This window comes from Pelobates fuscus, chromosome 4 (assembly GCF_036172605.1).
Source record: "Pelobates fuscus isolate aPelFus1 chromosome 4, aPelFus1.pri, whole genome shotgun sequence".
NCBI classification, from domain to species: domain Eukaryota; kingdom Metazoa; phylum Chordata; class Amphibia; order Anura; family Pelobatidae; genus Pelobates; species Pelobates fuscus.
This window is the reverse complement of record NC_086320.1, coordinates 209413688-209432140: the sequence shown is the minus strand read 5'-3', so window position 1 is coordinate 209432140 and position 18453 is coordinate 209413688. Positions and strand designations below refer to the sequence as shown.

Here is an 18453-nt window from a genome sequence, read left to right as displayed (position 1 = left end):
GAATAACAGTCTGTCTCTTGGAAGCAGGTAAATCAACGATAAAGTCTATGGACAAACAGGACCAAGGTTTCTCAGGAATGTCCAAGGGGTGTAACAGGCCACATGGAGAAGCATGAGGTAGTTTAGTCTTGGCACAAGTCTCACAAGCTGCGACGAACTCCTCAATATCTTTTCGAAGTGAAGGCCACCAGAAATACTTGGATATCAGAGAGTATGTCTTGCGAATACCAGGATGCCCAGCTATTTTACTTTCGTGAAAACATTGTAAGAGTTCCAGTTGAAGTTCAGGAGGAACAAAGTTTCTTCCCTCAGGAGTGTCTCCGGGAGCTAGATGTTGTGACTTCAAGATCTGGTCAAGTAGCGGAGAATGAATTTTAAGACTGGTATTAGCAATAATATTGCATTTGGGTACAATGGAGGACACAAGTGGTTCAACTGAAGCAGAAGGCTCAAATTGGCGAGATAGCGCATCGGCTTTAGAATTCTTTGAGCCAGGTCTGTAAGTCAGAACGTAATTGAAATGGGTAAGAAACAACGACCAACGAGCCTGCCTGGAGGACAAACGCTTGGCCTCTCCGATATAAGACAAATTTTTGTGGTCTGTTAGAATGGTAACAGGATGTAAAGTACCTTCCAATAAATGTCTCCACTCTTTCAAAGCCTTGATAACCGCCAGTAATTCTCTGTCACCAATGTCATATCTGCTCTCAGTACCGGACAATTTTTTAGAGAAAAATCCACATGGATGTAAAGGTTTGTCAACACCCAACCTTTGAGATAGGACAGCACCTAAACCAGTCTCTGATGCGTCTACCTCAAGTAGAAAAGGCAGGGAAGTGTCGGGGTGAACTAAAATTGGAGCGGAAGCGAAAAGCTCCTTGAGAGTTTTGAACGCAAGAAGAGCTTCAGTAGTCCAATTCTTAGTATCAGCCCCCTGTTTGGTCATATTAGTGATAGGTGCGATAATTGAAGAATAGCCCTTAATAAAGCGCCTATAATAATTAGAAAAACCAATAAATCTCTGTACGGCTTTAAGTCCTTTGGGTAAAGGCCACTCTAGAATGGACTGGAGTTTATCCGGATCCATCTTGAATCCCTCCCCAGAGATCACATAGCCAAGAAAGGTTACCTGGGTTTGATCAAAGCTACATTTCTCCAACTTGCAGTACAAGCCATGCTGAAGAAGCTTGTGCAAAACCCTCCTGACTTGCTTGTGATGAGTCTCAATCTCACTAGAATGTATAAGTATATCATCTAGGTACACAATGACGCACTCTTGCTGAAATTCCCTAAGAACCTCATTTATCAGATCTTGGAATACAGCTGGTGCATTGCATAACCCAAAAGGCATAACCGTATATTCATAGTGGCCATAGCGAGTATTGAATGCCGTCATCCACTCATGTCCCTGCTGGATTCTCACCAAGTTATATGCCCCTCTGAGGTCTAACTTGGTGAAAATTGTAGAGCCCTTCAAACGATCGAAGAGTTCGGTGATCAAGGGAATCGGGTAGGCATTTTTAATGGTTATCTTATTTAGGCCTCGATAATCAATACAAGGTCTCAAAGAACCATCCTTCTTTTTAACAAAAAAAAATCCAGCCCCGGCAGGGGAGGAGGACCTCCTAATGAATCCCTTGTCTAAATTCTCGTGAATATACTCCTCTAGAACTGAGTTCTCTTTCGTAGATAATGGGTATACATGACCTCTGGGGGGCATGGTACCAGGGAGTAGGTTAATTTTGCAATCAAAGGACCTGTGTGGAGGTAAGGTATCGGCTTTCTTTTTGTCAAATACTGCCTTTAAATCTAGATACTGAGGCGGAATTTGTGTCTCTGTAGGATTGTCAGAGTTAGCCGATGTGTTGGTTAATCCGAGAGGCGAGACCTTCCGCAAGCATTTCTCTTGACAATTCTGTCCCCACTAAACTATCTCCCCTGATTCCCAATTAATAATAGGGTTATGTCTCCTCAACCAGGAGTACCCCAGGACTATGGGAATAGACGGAGAAGAAATGAGCAGTAAGGATATGTCCTCTCTATGTAGGATGCCAACAGTTAAGTTAATCGGTATGGTCTCATGAAAAATAACAGGCTCAAGTAACGGTCTACCATCGATGGCCTCAACAGCCAGTGGTGTCTCTTCTAACTGGGATGGAATAGCATGCTTGGCAGCAAAACCCTGATCTATAAAGCTCTCAGCAGCTCCAGAATCGATTAGTGCCATAGTCTTAACTACTCCCTTTTCCCACTTTAAAGAAACGGGTAACAGAAGCCTGAGCTCTTTGTAGTTGTGAATAGAGGACAAAGTAGAAACACCCAAGGCCTGTCCTCTAGAGAAACTTAGGTGCGAGCGTTTCCCGAACGATTGGGACAATTTAGGCGTAAATGACCTCCGACTCCACAATACATACATAAACCCTCCCTTCTCCTGTACTGTCTCTCCCTCTCTGTGAGATGAGTACTGCCTATCTGCATAGGTTCAGGAATACGTAAGTCCTCGAACTCAGAATTTTGAAAGGTAGGCGCTAGTTTAAAGGAGGGTCTACGGGTCCTATCTCGAGTGTTCTGCCTCTCTCTTAAGCGTTCATCAATACGAGATATAAAAGAAATTAAATCCTCCAAATTCTCAGGGAGTTCTCTAGTAGCGACCTCGTCAAGAATTACATCTGATAACCCATTCAGAAACACATCTATATAAGCCTGTTCGTTCCACTTAACTTCTGCCGCCAAGGACCTGAACTCTAGTGCATAATCCACAAGTGTTCGATTGTCCTGTCTAAGGCGCAACAGTAATCTAGCTGCATTGACCTTTCTACCAGGAGGGTCAAAAGTTTTTCTAAACGCAGCTACAAAGGCATTATAATTATAGACTAGTGGATTATCATTCTCCCATAAAGGATTGGCCCATCTCAGAGCTTTCTCAATGAGTAAAGTAATAACAAATCCAACCTTCGCTCTATCTGTAGGATAAGAGCGGGGTTGTAATTCAAAATGGATGCTAATCTGGTTCAGAAAGCCACGACACTTCTCCGGTGACCCGCCATAACGTACTGGTGGGGTAATACGGGAAGAAGCACCTACCGTGGCTACCTCTAGACCTGAGACTGCAGGAGAAATAGAAGGAGTACGTGTCTCCTCAGGTGGATTACTAGCACGAGACAAAAGTGCCTGTAGTGCCAAAGCCATCTGATCCATCCTATGCTCCATGGCGTCAAACCTGGGATCCGAAGAACCAAGCTGACTGTTTGTACCTGCAGGATCCATTGGCCCTGTCGTAATGTCAGGATCGGGACAGGGATCCAACACGCAGAGTACAAAGAGTGGAAAGGTACGTATACCGGGCCTTAGAATGGCCGGACTAACGTACCGAGAGTAATAGAGAATAGTCAGAGACAAGCCGAGGTCGAGGGAACGAGAAGACAGATAAGCGAGAGACAAGCCGGGTCAAGGGATAACAGAGAAGCAGAGTAGTACAACAAGCCGAGTCAAAACCAAATAGAGCAAACTAGAATACCAGAGCACTGAGTGACTAGACAAGCTAGAACCACGGCAGGGCAATGAGCTGAAGTGAGAAGTAAGCTTAAATACCCTGGGTCTGGATGGTAATCACGCCTCTGACAAGTACCGATTGGATATCGGACACTTGAGTGACAGGTCGCTCGCGATAGCGTCATGACGTCACGTATTGAGCGTCCTGCTAGAAAAGAACGTGGATTCCTCGCGGCCGGTGTTTAAGTGACTGGATGAACCGCGAGGAACGAAGGAAACAGCTCGCCTGGACGGGCAAACCACCAAGTCTCTACCTCCCTTAGAGGTAGAGGCCTCAGGTACCCTGACAGTTGGAAGTCGCTTTGTGACCGCCTGCAAGCATGGCTTGGGTGTGGTAAGCCAATTATCTCCAGCATACAGAAAATAGCTTTATTCACAACAACAGTAAAAACAGTTGAAAATACATAATTCCTATCATACTGAACAGAACCACCACATTCAACCTATCCCCAGATAGCTTGGATCTGAGCGCTCACTATATCCAAACAGCGCTCAGATCCTACAAACACAGCCATGGGGTTAAAGGTTAGCAACAAGTTCCAACAGGTCTGGCAGTGTCCCTGGGACAAAGCCCTGCTGGAGAACAAAAGACAGGAAACAGGGGAGGAGCACACCTTTCTCATGTATTCAAAGAGGCAGAAAAAGTGTTTCAAAATCCAATAAGCACAAATAATGTCTTTAAAGGGCAATACATCCCAAGGGGCCATAGTCACATGGCAGGAGACTGGCAATCAGGTTGGTTTCGCCACACGGAGAGTCTGGTAAATGCGTGTGATGAGTTGACCATAGATGGTCTAGTGACTTAACCGGACAACAAGCATTATCAGTGGGAAAGAGGGGAATAATAGTGGGGTGTAGTGAGTGATTAATTTTGGTAGATGGGAGAGTGAATACGTAGCGATCTTCCACCTTAGGGAGGTGTGAGGTTTTAAGGCTGTGTGAGATATCCCCTTGACAAACAACTGTGAATTCTCCGGGTCTAAGGAAACCATAAAAACTAGATAAATGGCAGACTTGATCACCAGGTTTGTGTCAGGATCGAATGGGGATTCATCAAGTAGGTTGCTTAGTGATCTAAAGATAGACCCATCTATTGGTAGTCTGGTGGTAAGTGGAACAGAAACCTTTGAGATACCCTTTAAGAGTTTAATGGTATTTTGAGAAAGTTTTAAATGTAAGTGGCAGAAGGAGGCAAAAGCCACCATGATTTGAGTAGAAAAATCACCTTGTAATCCAAAATCTGCTGTGAATTTATTAAAAATGGTAAGTGCCCTACTGTAGGTGACAGCTGTGCTTGGTGTGTGAGAGACCTAGCATGGTGCATTAGTGCGCTGAAGCCAGAATTAGTTTGTGAAACCGTGGTGTCTTGGATGGCTGGCGGTGGGCCGTAGGGAGTGCCAGAGGGTCAGTGGCAGTGTTGTGGATACCCGGGATGTGAAAACAGACTAAGTGGAACTGGACGGTTGCTGCCAGCGAGGTCAGCTTGCGTATCAGCCGCATGATGGTGAGGGAGGATGAGCGCCCCTTGTTTATGATATCGCAAGCTGCCAAGTTGTCGGAATAGCATTTTACTGCCTTGCCGGACCAGAGATGACCCCAAGTGTGTGCGGCCGCCACTATGGGATACATTTTAAATAGGGCTGAAGTCTCCCTGAATCCTGGCAAGGCATGCGTCTCAGTAGGCCAGTGGCCCCTGAACCAGTGATTACCGAAGATAGCTGCGAAACCCGTGTTTGCTGCAGCATGTGAATGATGGGTGAGGAGTCGGAGAGAGGGGGGATAAACATGGAGATACCGTTCCACTCAGCCAAAAACATCCCCCACATGAGTAAGTCAGCCTTGGCTTGCTGATCCAAAGAAATTGGGCAGGAGTCTGGTACCCCGTGAAGCAGACTAAGAAGCCTGGATACGAAAGACCTACCCTGCGGAATGATGTGCATCGCAAAATTCAGGGACCCCAATAGGGACTGAAGTTCCTTTCTGGTGCATGCATCACTCCACAGGAACATGTCTATCTCCTCTCTCAAGTGGACCAATTTGTCAGGGGGAAGGCAGGTACCAGAATTCAGCTCGATCCCCAAGAAGGTAAGTTTATAAGTTGGGTCAATGGTTTTGGAGGGTGATAAGGGTACCCCGAGCGAGGAAAAAAGTGCTGAGGATATTAGTGGGTGTACGTGCGCCTGGTTCTATCAGTAGGAAGTCGTCCAAATAGTGAATGACTGAGTGACACCTGAGAACGCTTAGAAGCAGCCAGCATAGTGTTTCTGCGAATATATCAAACAGTTTGGGGCTGCTTCTAGACCCGAAAGTGAGGCGTGTTGAGAAATGGTATCTGTCTCGCCATTTAACACATGATGTCAGAGTGATGGGTGCATGGGTAGTAATTTGAATGCGTTTGTAATGTCCGTTTTGCTTAGCCAAGCGTTTCTACCAGTTGAAATGATGGATTGTATAGCACCATCAATTTTCACGTACTGTAATGAAAATTCTTCTGCTGGTATTAGTGAGTTAATGCTGGGAACAAAAGAGGCGTGCGGTGATGATAAATCGATAATTATAAGTTTTATTATTAGAGTATTTGTGCACAGCTATACCAATGGGATTAGTGCGCCAGGAGGAAAATGGTGAGGAGGTGAAGGGGCCGATCATGAAACCGTGTGAGATTTCGGAGGAAAGGAGAGTGTCTGTGGATAATGGGTCTTGGCAGGCTGACAAGAGGTTGGGACATTCAAGCGTGCCTGAGGGGATGGCTACGAGACCCGTGAGAAAACCCTGTGTGAACCCCGTGGTCAAATACTCCACCAAATGCCTGCTTGGATGCGGTCTCAAATAAAAAAAACAGGTTGTCAACATTAATGTCGGTTAGTCATTTGTTAGGGGACAACCTGGCCAGGCACATGGTCTTTGTGTGTGCCCTGAAGCAGATAGAGCAGATGTGCAACAACCTACACGCGCTGAAGCTGCGGGACCCGGCATTAAAATTGTTGCACACCTGCGCTTTGCCTAGGAAAGAGATGGGTCTACCCAGTGGTGTATTTTGGATTTGTGCTGCCCTAGGCACGACTAAATTTGGGCACCCCCAAAATCTAAATTTGCCCCCCCAATTCATGTCAAGGCCACTTTTTTGACTGACAGATACATGCCCTCATTGATACATGCACTGATATACACTCACTGACAGTTACACAGTCATTGGCACATACATACAGTCATTGGCGCACACTGTTTAAGCAATACACACTTTCACTGACAGACACACTGACAGGCACACACTCTCAGATACACATAAAATGGCATACACACACTGACACACACTCACAGGCACACCCATTCTCACTGGAAGACACACACTTTCACTCACTCACAGACACACACTGACAGCTACACTCACTTACTCACAGTAAGGTGGACAACCCCAGAACATAGTTACATAGTTACATAGCTGAAAAGAGACTTGCGTCTATCAAGTTCAGCCTTCCTCACATTTGTTTTTTTGCTGTTGATCAAAAAGAAGGCAAAAAAAAACAGTTTGAAGCACAATTTTGCAACAAGCTAAGAAAAAAAATCCTTCTTGACCCCAGAATGGCAGTCAGATTTATCCTTGGATCAAGCAGTTATTACCCTACATTGAAAGATTATATCCTTGAATATTCTGTTTTTGCAAGTATGCATCTAGTAGCTGTTTGAACATCTGTATGGACTCTGATAAAACACTTCTTCAGGCAGAGAATTCCACATCCTGATTGTTCTTACAGAAAAAAACCTTTCCTTTGCCTTAGATGAAATCTTCTTTCTTCCAGTCTAAACGCATGACCTCGTGTTCTATGTAAAGTCCGGTTTGTGAATAGATTTCCACACAATGGTTTGTATTGGCCCCGAATATATTTGTATAATGTTATCATATCCCCTCTCAGGCAATGTTTTTCTAAACTAAATAGGTTTACATTTGTTAACCTTTCTTCATAGCTGATATGTTCCATTCCTTTTATTAATTTTGTAGCCCACCTCTGCACTTTTTCTAGTGCCATAATATCCTTCTTTAGAACTGGTGCCCAAAATTGCACAGCATATTCAATATGTGGTCTTACCAGTGATTTATAAAGAGGCAAAATGATATTCTCGTCCCGAGAATGAATGCCTTTTTTCATGCATGACAATACCCTACTGGCATTGGCCACTCCTGATTGACATTGCACATTGTTGCATAGTTTGTTGTCTATAACAATTCCCAAGTCCTTTTCATGTGTTGTTATCCCTAATTCGCTTCCATTAAGGGTATACGTTGCTTGTGTATTCTTTACGCCGAAGTGCATAACTTTGCATTTTTCAACATTAAATTTCATCTGCCATTTGAGTGCCCAGTCCTCCAGTCTATCTAAATTCCTCTGCAGCAAAGTAATATCTTGTTCACATTGTATTATTTTACAAAGTTTTGTGTCATCTGCAAACACTGAAACATGACTTTCAATGCTGTCTTCAAGATCATTTATAAACATGTTAAATAGAAGGGGTCCCAGAACAGACCCCTGAGGGACACCACTTGCCACCTCTGTCCAGCTTGAAAATTTACCATTAACAACAACTCTTTGTACTCTGTTTTTAAGCCAATGTTCTACCCAAGAACAAGCATTTTCATCTAGACCGATTTCCTTGAGTTTAAACACTAATCTCTTGTGTGGAACTGTATCAAATGCCTTGGCAAAATCCAAATAGATCACATCCACTGAAACACCCTGATCTATACTTCTACTTACTGAGGCAAACAAGGCATTTGTCTGGAAGCTTAGGGTGGTGTTTTTTTGGCGCCCCCCCCCCCCCGAAAGTGCCGCCCTAGGCAAATGCCTTGTTTGCCTTGTGGTAAATACATCCCTGGGTCTACCCAGTTTATCCTGCTGACCACCCGCTTGTTTAGTGTGAGAGGTGAAAGTGGTTTGAGGGGTGGGAGTGGAGGTGGATGGACCAGCTTCAGAGGGGCACAAATCGGCCGTATGGGATGTGGAATTACATACGGCACAAGACGGGGCCTCAGACCAGCGAAGTGGTGACAGAATAATTCAGTATCCATCTGACACCAGTTCATTCTAATGTTAAACTGCTTCAGATGGGTCGCCGCCTTCGCTGATACTGATTTGGGATAATCATAAAAAGATGACCCCCCGTGCTTGATGCCCAAATCCACCACTTTATGCAGATAGAGGTCTAGTTCCTCTCTTCTGTGGGGATATACCGAGCAAATGACGTCGCGGTATATCCTGAAGGCTATTACAAACTGTGGTATTGATAGTTTTTTTGTTAAGCCAGGGATATCTGGTTTTAAGCACCACTGATATATCCCCATAATTATATGCCCGGTTCTCCAGCACATCTTGTGAGGCTATAAGCAGTGACACCAGACACACATCATTCCCACCTAGGATTTCTTTCCTAATGGGACAGAGTGTGCTGGTGACACAAAAGGTGACGTAACTGTGGCAGGTGCTGCAGGGGGATGTATAGGGGAGTGTGGTGTTGTAGCAGAGACTGCCAGGACGGGGGCTGAGAGGTCAGGGAGGTTACCTGGGGAGGAGATGGCACTCTCCACCTTAGATAACCTGCTATTCAAGGTCTGCAGGTTGGCCAGGATTGTTGCAAGGGTGTCCTGAGTGGCCGTGCAAGAGCCTGATGGTTGTCCTTGAGAGCTAGTGCCTGACATAGGCTCTGGGGCCTGATTGGTCAAGAATCTGTATAGTACCGCCTTTCTAGCCGTAGCTGGAAAGGGGATGCCCCTTAGCCTAAGTTACGCCGTAATTTTTGGAATAGTCCATGCTCTCAAGGACGTAGGAGTAGAGGGGGTGAGAGATTCGCCTGGAGACTCTGGTCTGATAGGCGTAAACAGGATCTCTTTGGCAGACAAATCGTCGGTGGGGGCTGGTTCTTGAGACATTCTAGAAATGAACTGGTGAATTAGATTTAGTAGGGCGAAGGAGGGGACAGGGAGGGGAATAAGGAGGGGACAGGGAGGGGAATGAGGGGGGGTGTTCCTTAGGTGAACTGGACTGTAAGGCTAGTGCCGAAGCGAAAAACTTAACTGTGATCTAGTGACAAGTGAGGCCCTGCTAGTGCCGAGTGGCGGTGAGAGGCTCTATGATTTGGCCGAGGGAAGTTTGTTGCCACAGACGTGGTGGCAGGATTTTGGCCTCTCGATGACTGTTAAGGAGATTCAAACGTGTGGCCGTGAAAAGTGAGGCCCTGTAGAAGGGCGAACAAGGCATCTAACTATGATTTGGGCGTGGGGCCGTACCTCCGTGTTGAGGTGGGAGATGGCCTCGCGGGACCGTAATTTACTTGGGTGAGCTAGGGCCAGAGCCTAGACCCTGTAAGCCAGTTCACTTGCTTTCTAGGGGTTTAAATGGCAATTATGGTGTAATGGGTGGATACTAAACTTGATAGTGGTTATAACAGGTAACTTGAACCTTTAAGTGTTTTTAAGAAGAGTGGCTTGGCCGCTGCTGGTATCGTAGAAGAAGCCTAAGTGTAAGACAGAGGTTGATGTATTTGAGCGTAATGTAGGGGCGTATGCTTAGTAGTAAAGGGTGGCTATAGGAGCGTAACGTGAGATCCTGAGGTGAGGGATCTGAATGATTAGTCTAAACTGGGACAAGTTTATGCTATAGAGGGAGGCTGATTGAGGCCTTAAGGTAGCAAGTGCTCTTAACGAGTAAGAACGCAAATACCTGGTAATGTAGCGGGGTACCAGGTTACATAGGTTGGGTAGGTTCTTGCCTGATGGCAGTATGAATGAAGACCGTGTCGGGTCTTGTATAAAAAGTCCCGTAATGAGTAGAGTACCTTGATTTGTTGTACAGGTACTTGGATGGGTGTGTTTTTTTTTTACGGAGAAAACCGGAGGAGGCCTAGAATAGTGTTGGAGCTATGGATAAAAGCCATTGTTTATTATCAATGGTTATGACATTATATTTTAAATAACAAATTCCGTTTGTGACAAGTTTAGAGTGAAGGCTGCCTGAGGCCTTGACATGATTGAACAGAAGTGAGTAAATACTATACCTGAACTGTAAATACAAGAACTTGAATTTGACAACTTTATGCAGACATACAAGACAAAGGGGCAATCTGTGGCGACCAAAGAAATGTAACAGAGGCTAAAATGAATGTCTGCGTAAGCTAAAGAAAAATAGAGAAAACTAAGAAATGTAGGGTTTGCAAAATTCCTCCAGAGGATCGTGCTATACATTAATATATAAGTTTGTGACGGCGTACAGGGATGGCGTGGAGTTGAAAAATGCGGCCAAAGTAGTAGGGCGTCAGGAAGAATTTTATTAAGTGTATAACGTACCTAAAACACAGAGGGTTAACTCCAAAGAGCCTTGGAATAAATAACCGAGTACTGAGATAAAGTGTCATAATTTATATATAAACATAATTAAACCAAGAGCCACAGAGAAAATAGTAAATGGTTGAAGTAATAAAAAAGTTTTATAAACTAATACTGACAGATTTAATACTAACAGTTAAGTAACCGAACGGGAAGTATCTATGAATAAATGGTTGTTTAGTTCGTATGAACGAAAAGCTGATATTCGCACGAACAGGGATCTGCAGTTTAGACCGCACGGGGGACCCACTGAAGCTAAGTATAGTGTGCATTCGCCTAATTCCGCACGAATATAAGTAGTGCATGAATGGGTAAGTATGTGAGGAGTGAACAGAATATTGCACAAATCGCTAAATGAACGAACGGGTAAGTATATATTAGTATAGTTTGTTCGTATGAACGAATGGTATACCAGAATTTAACGAAATTGTACCAGAGTTTACCCGAACAAACGGTATAGCCGTCTGTAACGGATCACCTGGCACCCCGACTGGGTACCTCCGTTGAAGGATGCTCCTAGCGCTTCCTGAGGGCTCCAAGCACTGCAGCAGACACCACAACCACCGAACCAGAGAAGCATACGAATGCTCGCAAGCATATGAATGCTGTAAACAGCTGAACAGGAAACGCATACAATCAGCTTACACTCCTGGCAATCAGCATACAATCCAATTCCCCCAATAACGACACGACACTTAATTTTGAGGTCAAGCAGAACTGAACATACTGGCACATACAGCCTCTTTTATTCACAATCCACAAGCATAGTACTGCCCACAGGGTTTTGACATATAACCAATCAATCCTCCCCTCTGCCTGTGATATGATTACTGAACACAATGGGTAATATAATTATCACAGACAGAGAAATACAGTTTTATAAAACATATCACAGGGACCCCAAAACATGCAATAACCCCATAAAATAGTATATCATCGGAACTGGGGGATCTGGGTGAACCACATATCCAAAATTCACCCATATCTGTTCAGTAGTTTGGAAGATACAGTTTAATGCAGATTCCGCAGAACATATACAGGCTATATGAAAAATAATTACTGTATAATGTGTCCCCTGTTGTATAGTTTAAAACTACTGCACAATGTCTTTGTGCACCAAATACCGGCGAGATGGCACCGTGTAGAAAAGTCCAAACAGTGTCTGTGAGTTAAAATGGCCGCCATCCATTTTTCTCACCATGTGCTTCATCCATTGTTCTCACCATGTGCATCTGATACATGAAATGGTGGCCACCTAGTAACTCCACAGTATGTCCCCAGATGGTTCTTACAGGGCCAGCAGCAGCATAATAAAATACAATATGCCCAAATCTGTTATTTCAAGGGCCAAACCTCCCAGGGACCATAATCACATGGCAAGAGGATGGCAAGCAGTCCTCTCCAGGCACAAGTGGCGGGGCTGCTTCCGCCACACCGGCGTTCTTCTAATTTAAACGCACAAACGCGGAAGTTCACGAACGCGTAAGTATGCACGAACAGGTAATGTATAAGTAAAAAGGGAGCCTACCCTTAAGTTTTTAGGCCCGAACGGAGGGAAATAGACGAAAGCTATTTCCCTCACACGCTTACGTGAGCGTGCCGGTCTCGTGACCGGAAGCCAAATACCGCAACCAGGGAGAAGCCGGGTGCCAGGGCTGCAGAACGGACGGAGGATTCAGCTGGACACCTCTGCTGCTGGAGACTGGAGCTGTTTGGCGGGAAGCTTGGACCGGAAGTGATGGTTACTATGGAGATACAACAATCAACTTTACCGGCAGAGGTGAGTAGGGGCTGGGAGTTTAAGAATTCTAACACTAAATATAATGCCCTGAGTTTATGCAGTAGAAATACAAGTGGGGTTATTATATGGAGGTCAATGCCATAACACTACATGCAAAAAAAAAAAACATTAGGAACCATTTCAACTAACCTATATCAGTCAGTTCCTCCTTTTCTACTCCAGTCTTGCACATCATCTTTCCCACCTTTCACCCCTAACACATAATATTATTTTTACCAGTACGTCATGTCATTAACTCACACAATGGTTCTCTCTCCAATGTGCCATTATTACTCCCATGATTCTTTATGAATGCATCTCATTCTGCATTTAATCACATTCCACCCCCTTTTGATTGCTCTATTTCACATCATAGTCATTTAAACAAACGCGTTCTGCAACTCGGGTTACTTTTCTTTCAACCATATATGCAGAAGGGAAAAATATAACATTTTACTAACTAAATCAATAAATACTTTGTTCGTTTTATAAAAATAAATGTATTAAAGAATGAACATCCAATCACTGCCTGAGAATTTAGGGCTTTGATTGAAATGCTAGACAAAATGCAGGAATTTAAATGTTCTGTACATCTATTTCATAACATAGATATACCCAGAATCGTCTAGGCTATTTTTGAATTCAGAAACAGCATTTGCAAAATTTGCTCTGCATGTCAGCGTTGTGTATAAACATGGAGAATAAACAAATGCAGGATAAATGGATAATGTACTGCAATCAATAACAGAGAGACAATTTCACAGATAGTGGCTAATGCTTGATGTGAACCTTGAAAGAAAAAAAAAACAACAACATGTACCTGTGAGTAGCCGATTATGGCTCCATTTTCATCCAGCACATTAAAATTAATGACTGGGCCTTGCACATCCAAAGTTCTAACCTCTGTGTCACTATAGATATGTATTGCATGTTGTCCATTAGCATAACACAAGGCAGACAGTACAGAGTAAGTGTAGTTAGCCAGAGTATGGGTATGATTTCTGATGTTCTTGATTCCACCTGAAAAACAAAACCAAGTGTTTACGGGTTTACATTGTTACAAAGGGCAGTTTTAATATTCTGCTGTTGCATATTGGCAAGGCCATTCACTATATTTGAAGCTGCAGTGAATTGAAAGTCATATAACTCAATTTATGTGACAACATTCAAAGTGTTTTTTTTTTTTTTATATATAAAAGTTTGGCCTTTTGATTTCAATTAATTTGCTATGGTTAAATAAATTAATAATCTTGGGAAGATGGAGGGTATTGTAATGTGAATTTGTGGAATTCAAAGTGAGTTTCAACTATAAGGGATGAGACCACGGCAGAAAAAGTGTTGGCATTAGGGTGCACATAGAAAATACTAAACCGGGAGACATGCAATTATATATAAAAATAGGCATGGAATAGCCATACAATGTAAATCATATTAAAAAAAAACTGAATTTGTGAAGTGCTACTCAGAACAAGACTACTTTAATATCAATGCTGCTGAATTTACCAAGATTTAAGCAAACTATACAAATATAGATCAGTGCAAACAAAATGATTGTTCTTTTTATTATTTGAGGTACTTAAAGGAACCCTCCAGGGATCATTACCAATACAGCCTTCTGTAGTGTTATAGTGCCAGGAGTACACAGACCCACTGTAAATAGTCAAACCATTTTAGTACAGTTTGACAACATACCTGGGTCCCTCGGGAACCTGCACTGCACCTGGCCTAATGTCCCTATAAAATGAGGCACGGCCAGGGCCGGATTAAGAGCACAGTGGGCCTGGTGCTGACAATTATGATGGGCCTAATTACGGAATCTTATCAACCAAAAACACAAACAGTCATACCTCCCAAGCGTCATGTATCTGATGGAGATGGTGCTGGAGGGAAACTCATAGGATGCAGCTATAAGAAAACACATACTCTATGCTAATCTCTCTCTGATTTATGCTTTCATCTTTCAAATAAATCCATAACCCCTAACAGCAGTGTCCAGTGAAGCAGGAAGACAATGGGCAGGGTAAAAGGGTGTGCCACTGGCGCGAATCACGTGACCAGACCTGCCAAAAGGGGTGAACATGCCCAAAAAGGGGGCATGTTTGTCCAAAGAATTGGAACGTCAGCCTGGCATGAATGCATGTTAGGCTGCCTGCCAATCCTGCATGCTGTCCAACTAAGGGCATACTATGCAGGCAGCACTCTGAGGTTGACATAAATGCGTCTAATGATGCGCTCAGTGGCGTACACATGACCCATGGGTCCCCGGTGCGAAAATTGATCCGTGCCTCCCCCCCGCTTACTCTGCGCGGGCCGGGGCCGCAACACATGGTGGCGGGCACCTGGTCGCAGGGCTGCGACCCCTGCGACCGCGGTATGTACGCCAGATGCACACACACTTAAAGAACCACTACAGACACCCAGATCACATCAGCTCAATGAATGAAACTGCTATGTTTCACTGAGGGTTAATCCAGCCTCTAGTGGCTGTCTCACTGACAGCCGCTAGAGGAGCTTCCGCGATTCTAAGACACTAAACGTCCATAGGAAAGCATTGAGTAGGGCTTTCCTATGGGCGGTTTGAATGCGCATGCATGGCAAGAGCCGTGCGCGCATTCAAACCGCCCATAGGAAAGCATTACTCAATGCTTTCCTATGGAGCTGAGAGGTGGAGGGATCCCCAGCGCCAAGGGAGTCCGGCGCTGGAGAAATATAAGTGCTGAAGACACACACACTCTCATGAACAGACGCATACACACTAGCTAACAGACACACACATTTACTGATTTACTGACAGAGACACACTCAGCGACAGACATACATACACACTCACTTACAAAACATACACTCTCACTGACAAACACACACTCACTAACAGACATCAAACAGACTCACTAGCAGACACACAAACACACTCAGTAACACACTCACTGACACTCACTAGCAGACACACACACTAACACTCACAGTAACACTAACACACACTAACACACACACTAACACTCACAGTAACACTAACACACACACTAACACTCACAGTAACACTCAAGCTAACAGTAACACTAACACACACTAACACTCACCCTAACACTAACAGTAACACTAACACACACACTAACACTCACACTAACACTCACAGTAATACTCACAGTAACACTCACAGTAACACTCACAGTAACACTCACAGTAACACTCACAGTAACACTCACAGTAACACTCACAGTAACAGTAACACACACACTAACACTCACAGTAACACTCACACTAACAGTAAAACTAACACTAACACTAACAGTAACACTAAGTAACACTAACTGTAACACTAACACTCACACTAACACTAACACTCACACTAACAGTAACACTAACACTCACAGTAACACTCACACTCACTGTAACACTAACACACACACTCACACTCACTGTAACACTCACACTAACACTCACAGTAACACACACTAACAGTAACACTAACACACACACTAACACTCACAGTAACACTCACACACACTTACAGTAACACTCACACTAACAGTAAAACTAACACTCACACTAACACACACAATAACACTCACACTAACAGTAACACTAACACACACACTAACACTCACAGTAACACACACTAACAGTAACACTAACACACACTAACACTCACACTAACAGTAACACTAACACTAACAGTAACACTAAGTAACACTAACAGTAACACTAACACTCACACTAACAGTAACACACACACACTAACACTCACACTAAAACTAACAGTAACACTAACACGCACACTAACAACAACACTAACAATCACAGTAACACTCACACTAACACTAGCACACATACTAACAGTAACACTAACACTCACAGTAACACCAACACTCACAGTAACACTCACACTAACAGTAACACTAACACACACACTAACACTCACAGTAACACTCACACTCGCAGTAACACTAACACTCACACGTTTTTTTAATTTAATCCCCCCAGCCTCCTTACCTTTTGGAGCGCTGAGGGGATTCCCTGGGGTCCAGTGGTGCTGCTGGGCTCCTGGGCGGGCGGTCACTGGGTGAGCAGGCGGGCGCGCGCACGAGGGAGCACTCTCCCCTGACTGCTTCCTCTTCAGCTCTCTCGCGTGCCGCATAGTGATGCCGGCACCGGAAATGACGTCATCTTCCGGCTCCGGTATCAGTGCGGCGCGCGAGGGTGCTGAAGAGGAAGCAGTCAGGGGAGAGTTCTCCCTCGCGCGCCCGCAGGACCGGCCGTGGGGTGACACGAGGGCCAGCCTCGGGGGGCCCTGAGGTGGCCGGCTCCTGGGCCCCCCAGGGGAAGAGGCTGGCCCAGTGACATACATACCTGGGTCACAGGGTGGCTGGGCCCCCTGGTGGGCCAGGCCCGGTCGCAGCCGCGACCCCTGCGACCCTGGTATGTACGCCACTGGATACACTCACTCCATACTTTCTAAGGACTGTCCCCTAGCACTCGCTGGTCCACTTGTCTCCTTACCTTCTTACTAGCAAGTTCCTGGTATATAGTCTGAGACAGAGAAAAGGTGTATGTAGTGAGTGTAGAAGAAAGGGGACATGCCACAGTGTTAGAGAGACCAACGTCTGCATTACCTAAACTAATTTTATTGTCAGCCAGTCCACACAAGTTTTGTTCCCATATATCCCTCTTAAGCTTATTGTATTTGTTCTGGTAAGTAGAATCATTCCCTTCAGGCTTTTTGCATTGTACACTGTCTTTTCAGAGAAAATAACTCCACTGGCCGCTCCTTAGAAGGCTGCTAGAGGTGCTTCCTGGGGCAGTACTGCCTAGTGTGCAGTACTGCCTACTGTGCAGCACTGCCATTCAGTGTCTCTACCCTCTGCATGCAGACACTGAACTTTCCTCATAGAGATGCATTGATTCAATTTATCTTTATGCAGAGATGCTGATTGGCCAGGGCTATGTTGGACTTGTGCTGGCTCTGCCCCTGATCTGCCTAGTTGACAGTCTCAGCCAATCCTATGGGGAAGTATTGTAATTTGCTCAGACCACCACTTCTGATGATGTCAGCAGACAGTCAGTTCAGAGGCAGAGCCAGCAGCTGCATACTTGAATACAAGTAATATTTTACTATATTTAGGGAGGCAAGAAGGGGACAGGGTGGTGGTTTTAACATAATAGGGTCAGAAATACATGATTGTGTTCCTGGCCCTATAGTGCTCCTTTAAGCAAGAGTATGTGAAGAGTAGTTAAGGTTGCCACCTTTCTTGGAAAAAAATACCAGCCTTAATCATTTGTATAATTAATTAGTTATGCGTGACATCACATGATGTAAATCACAAGGAGTGACATCAGATAAAATTCTGTAAAATCACCAACAAACTACTCACAGTTTGATTCTGCTGTATAGATGGATTGCTCCCAGTGTCTCCCTGACTCCCAGTGTCTCAGTCTCGCAAGTCACCCAGTGTCTCAGTGTCCCTATGTATCACAGTGTCAGTGTCCCCATGTCGCCCAGTCCCCATTTCTCCCAGTGTAACAATGTCTCAGTGTGTCCCCATGTCACTAGGATACTGAGAGACCCGGGGGCACTGGGAGACATGGGGACACTGAGACATTTAAAGGAACACTATAGTCACCTAAATTACTTTGGCTAAATAAAGCAGTTTTGGTGTATAGATCATTCCCCTGCAATTTCACTGCTCAATTCACTGTCATTTAGGAGTTAAATCACTTTGTTTCTGTTTATGCAGCCCTAGCCACA

At 44.4% G+C, this 18453-nt stretch overlaps 1 protein-coding gene across 1 annotated transcript in view; it reads right to left on the bottom strand.

Annotated features, from left to right (window-relative positions):
• The window catches only part of MOCOS (molybdenum cofactor sulfurase), a 560804-nt gene that overhangs the window by 226503 nt on the left and 315848 nt on the right, over positions 1-18453 (bottom strand). Inside the window, exon 6 of the mRNA XM_063451877.1 lies at positions 13528-13727. Within this exon, the coding sequence (XP_063307947.1) occupies positions 13528-13727 (200 nt within the window). The remainder of the gene's footprint in view (positions 1-13527; positions 13728-18453) is intronic.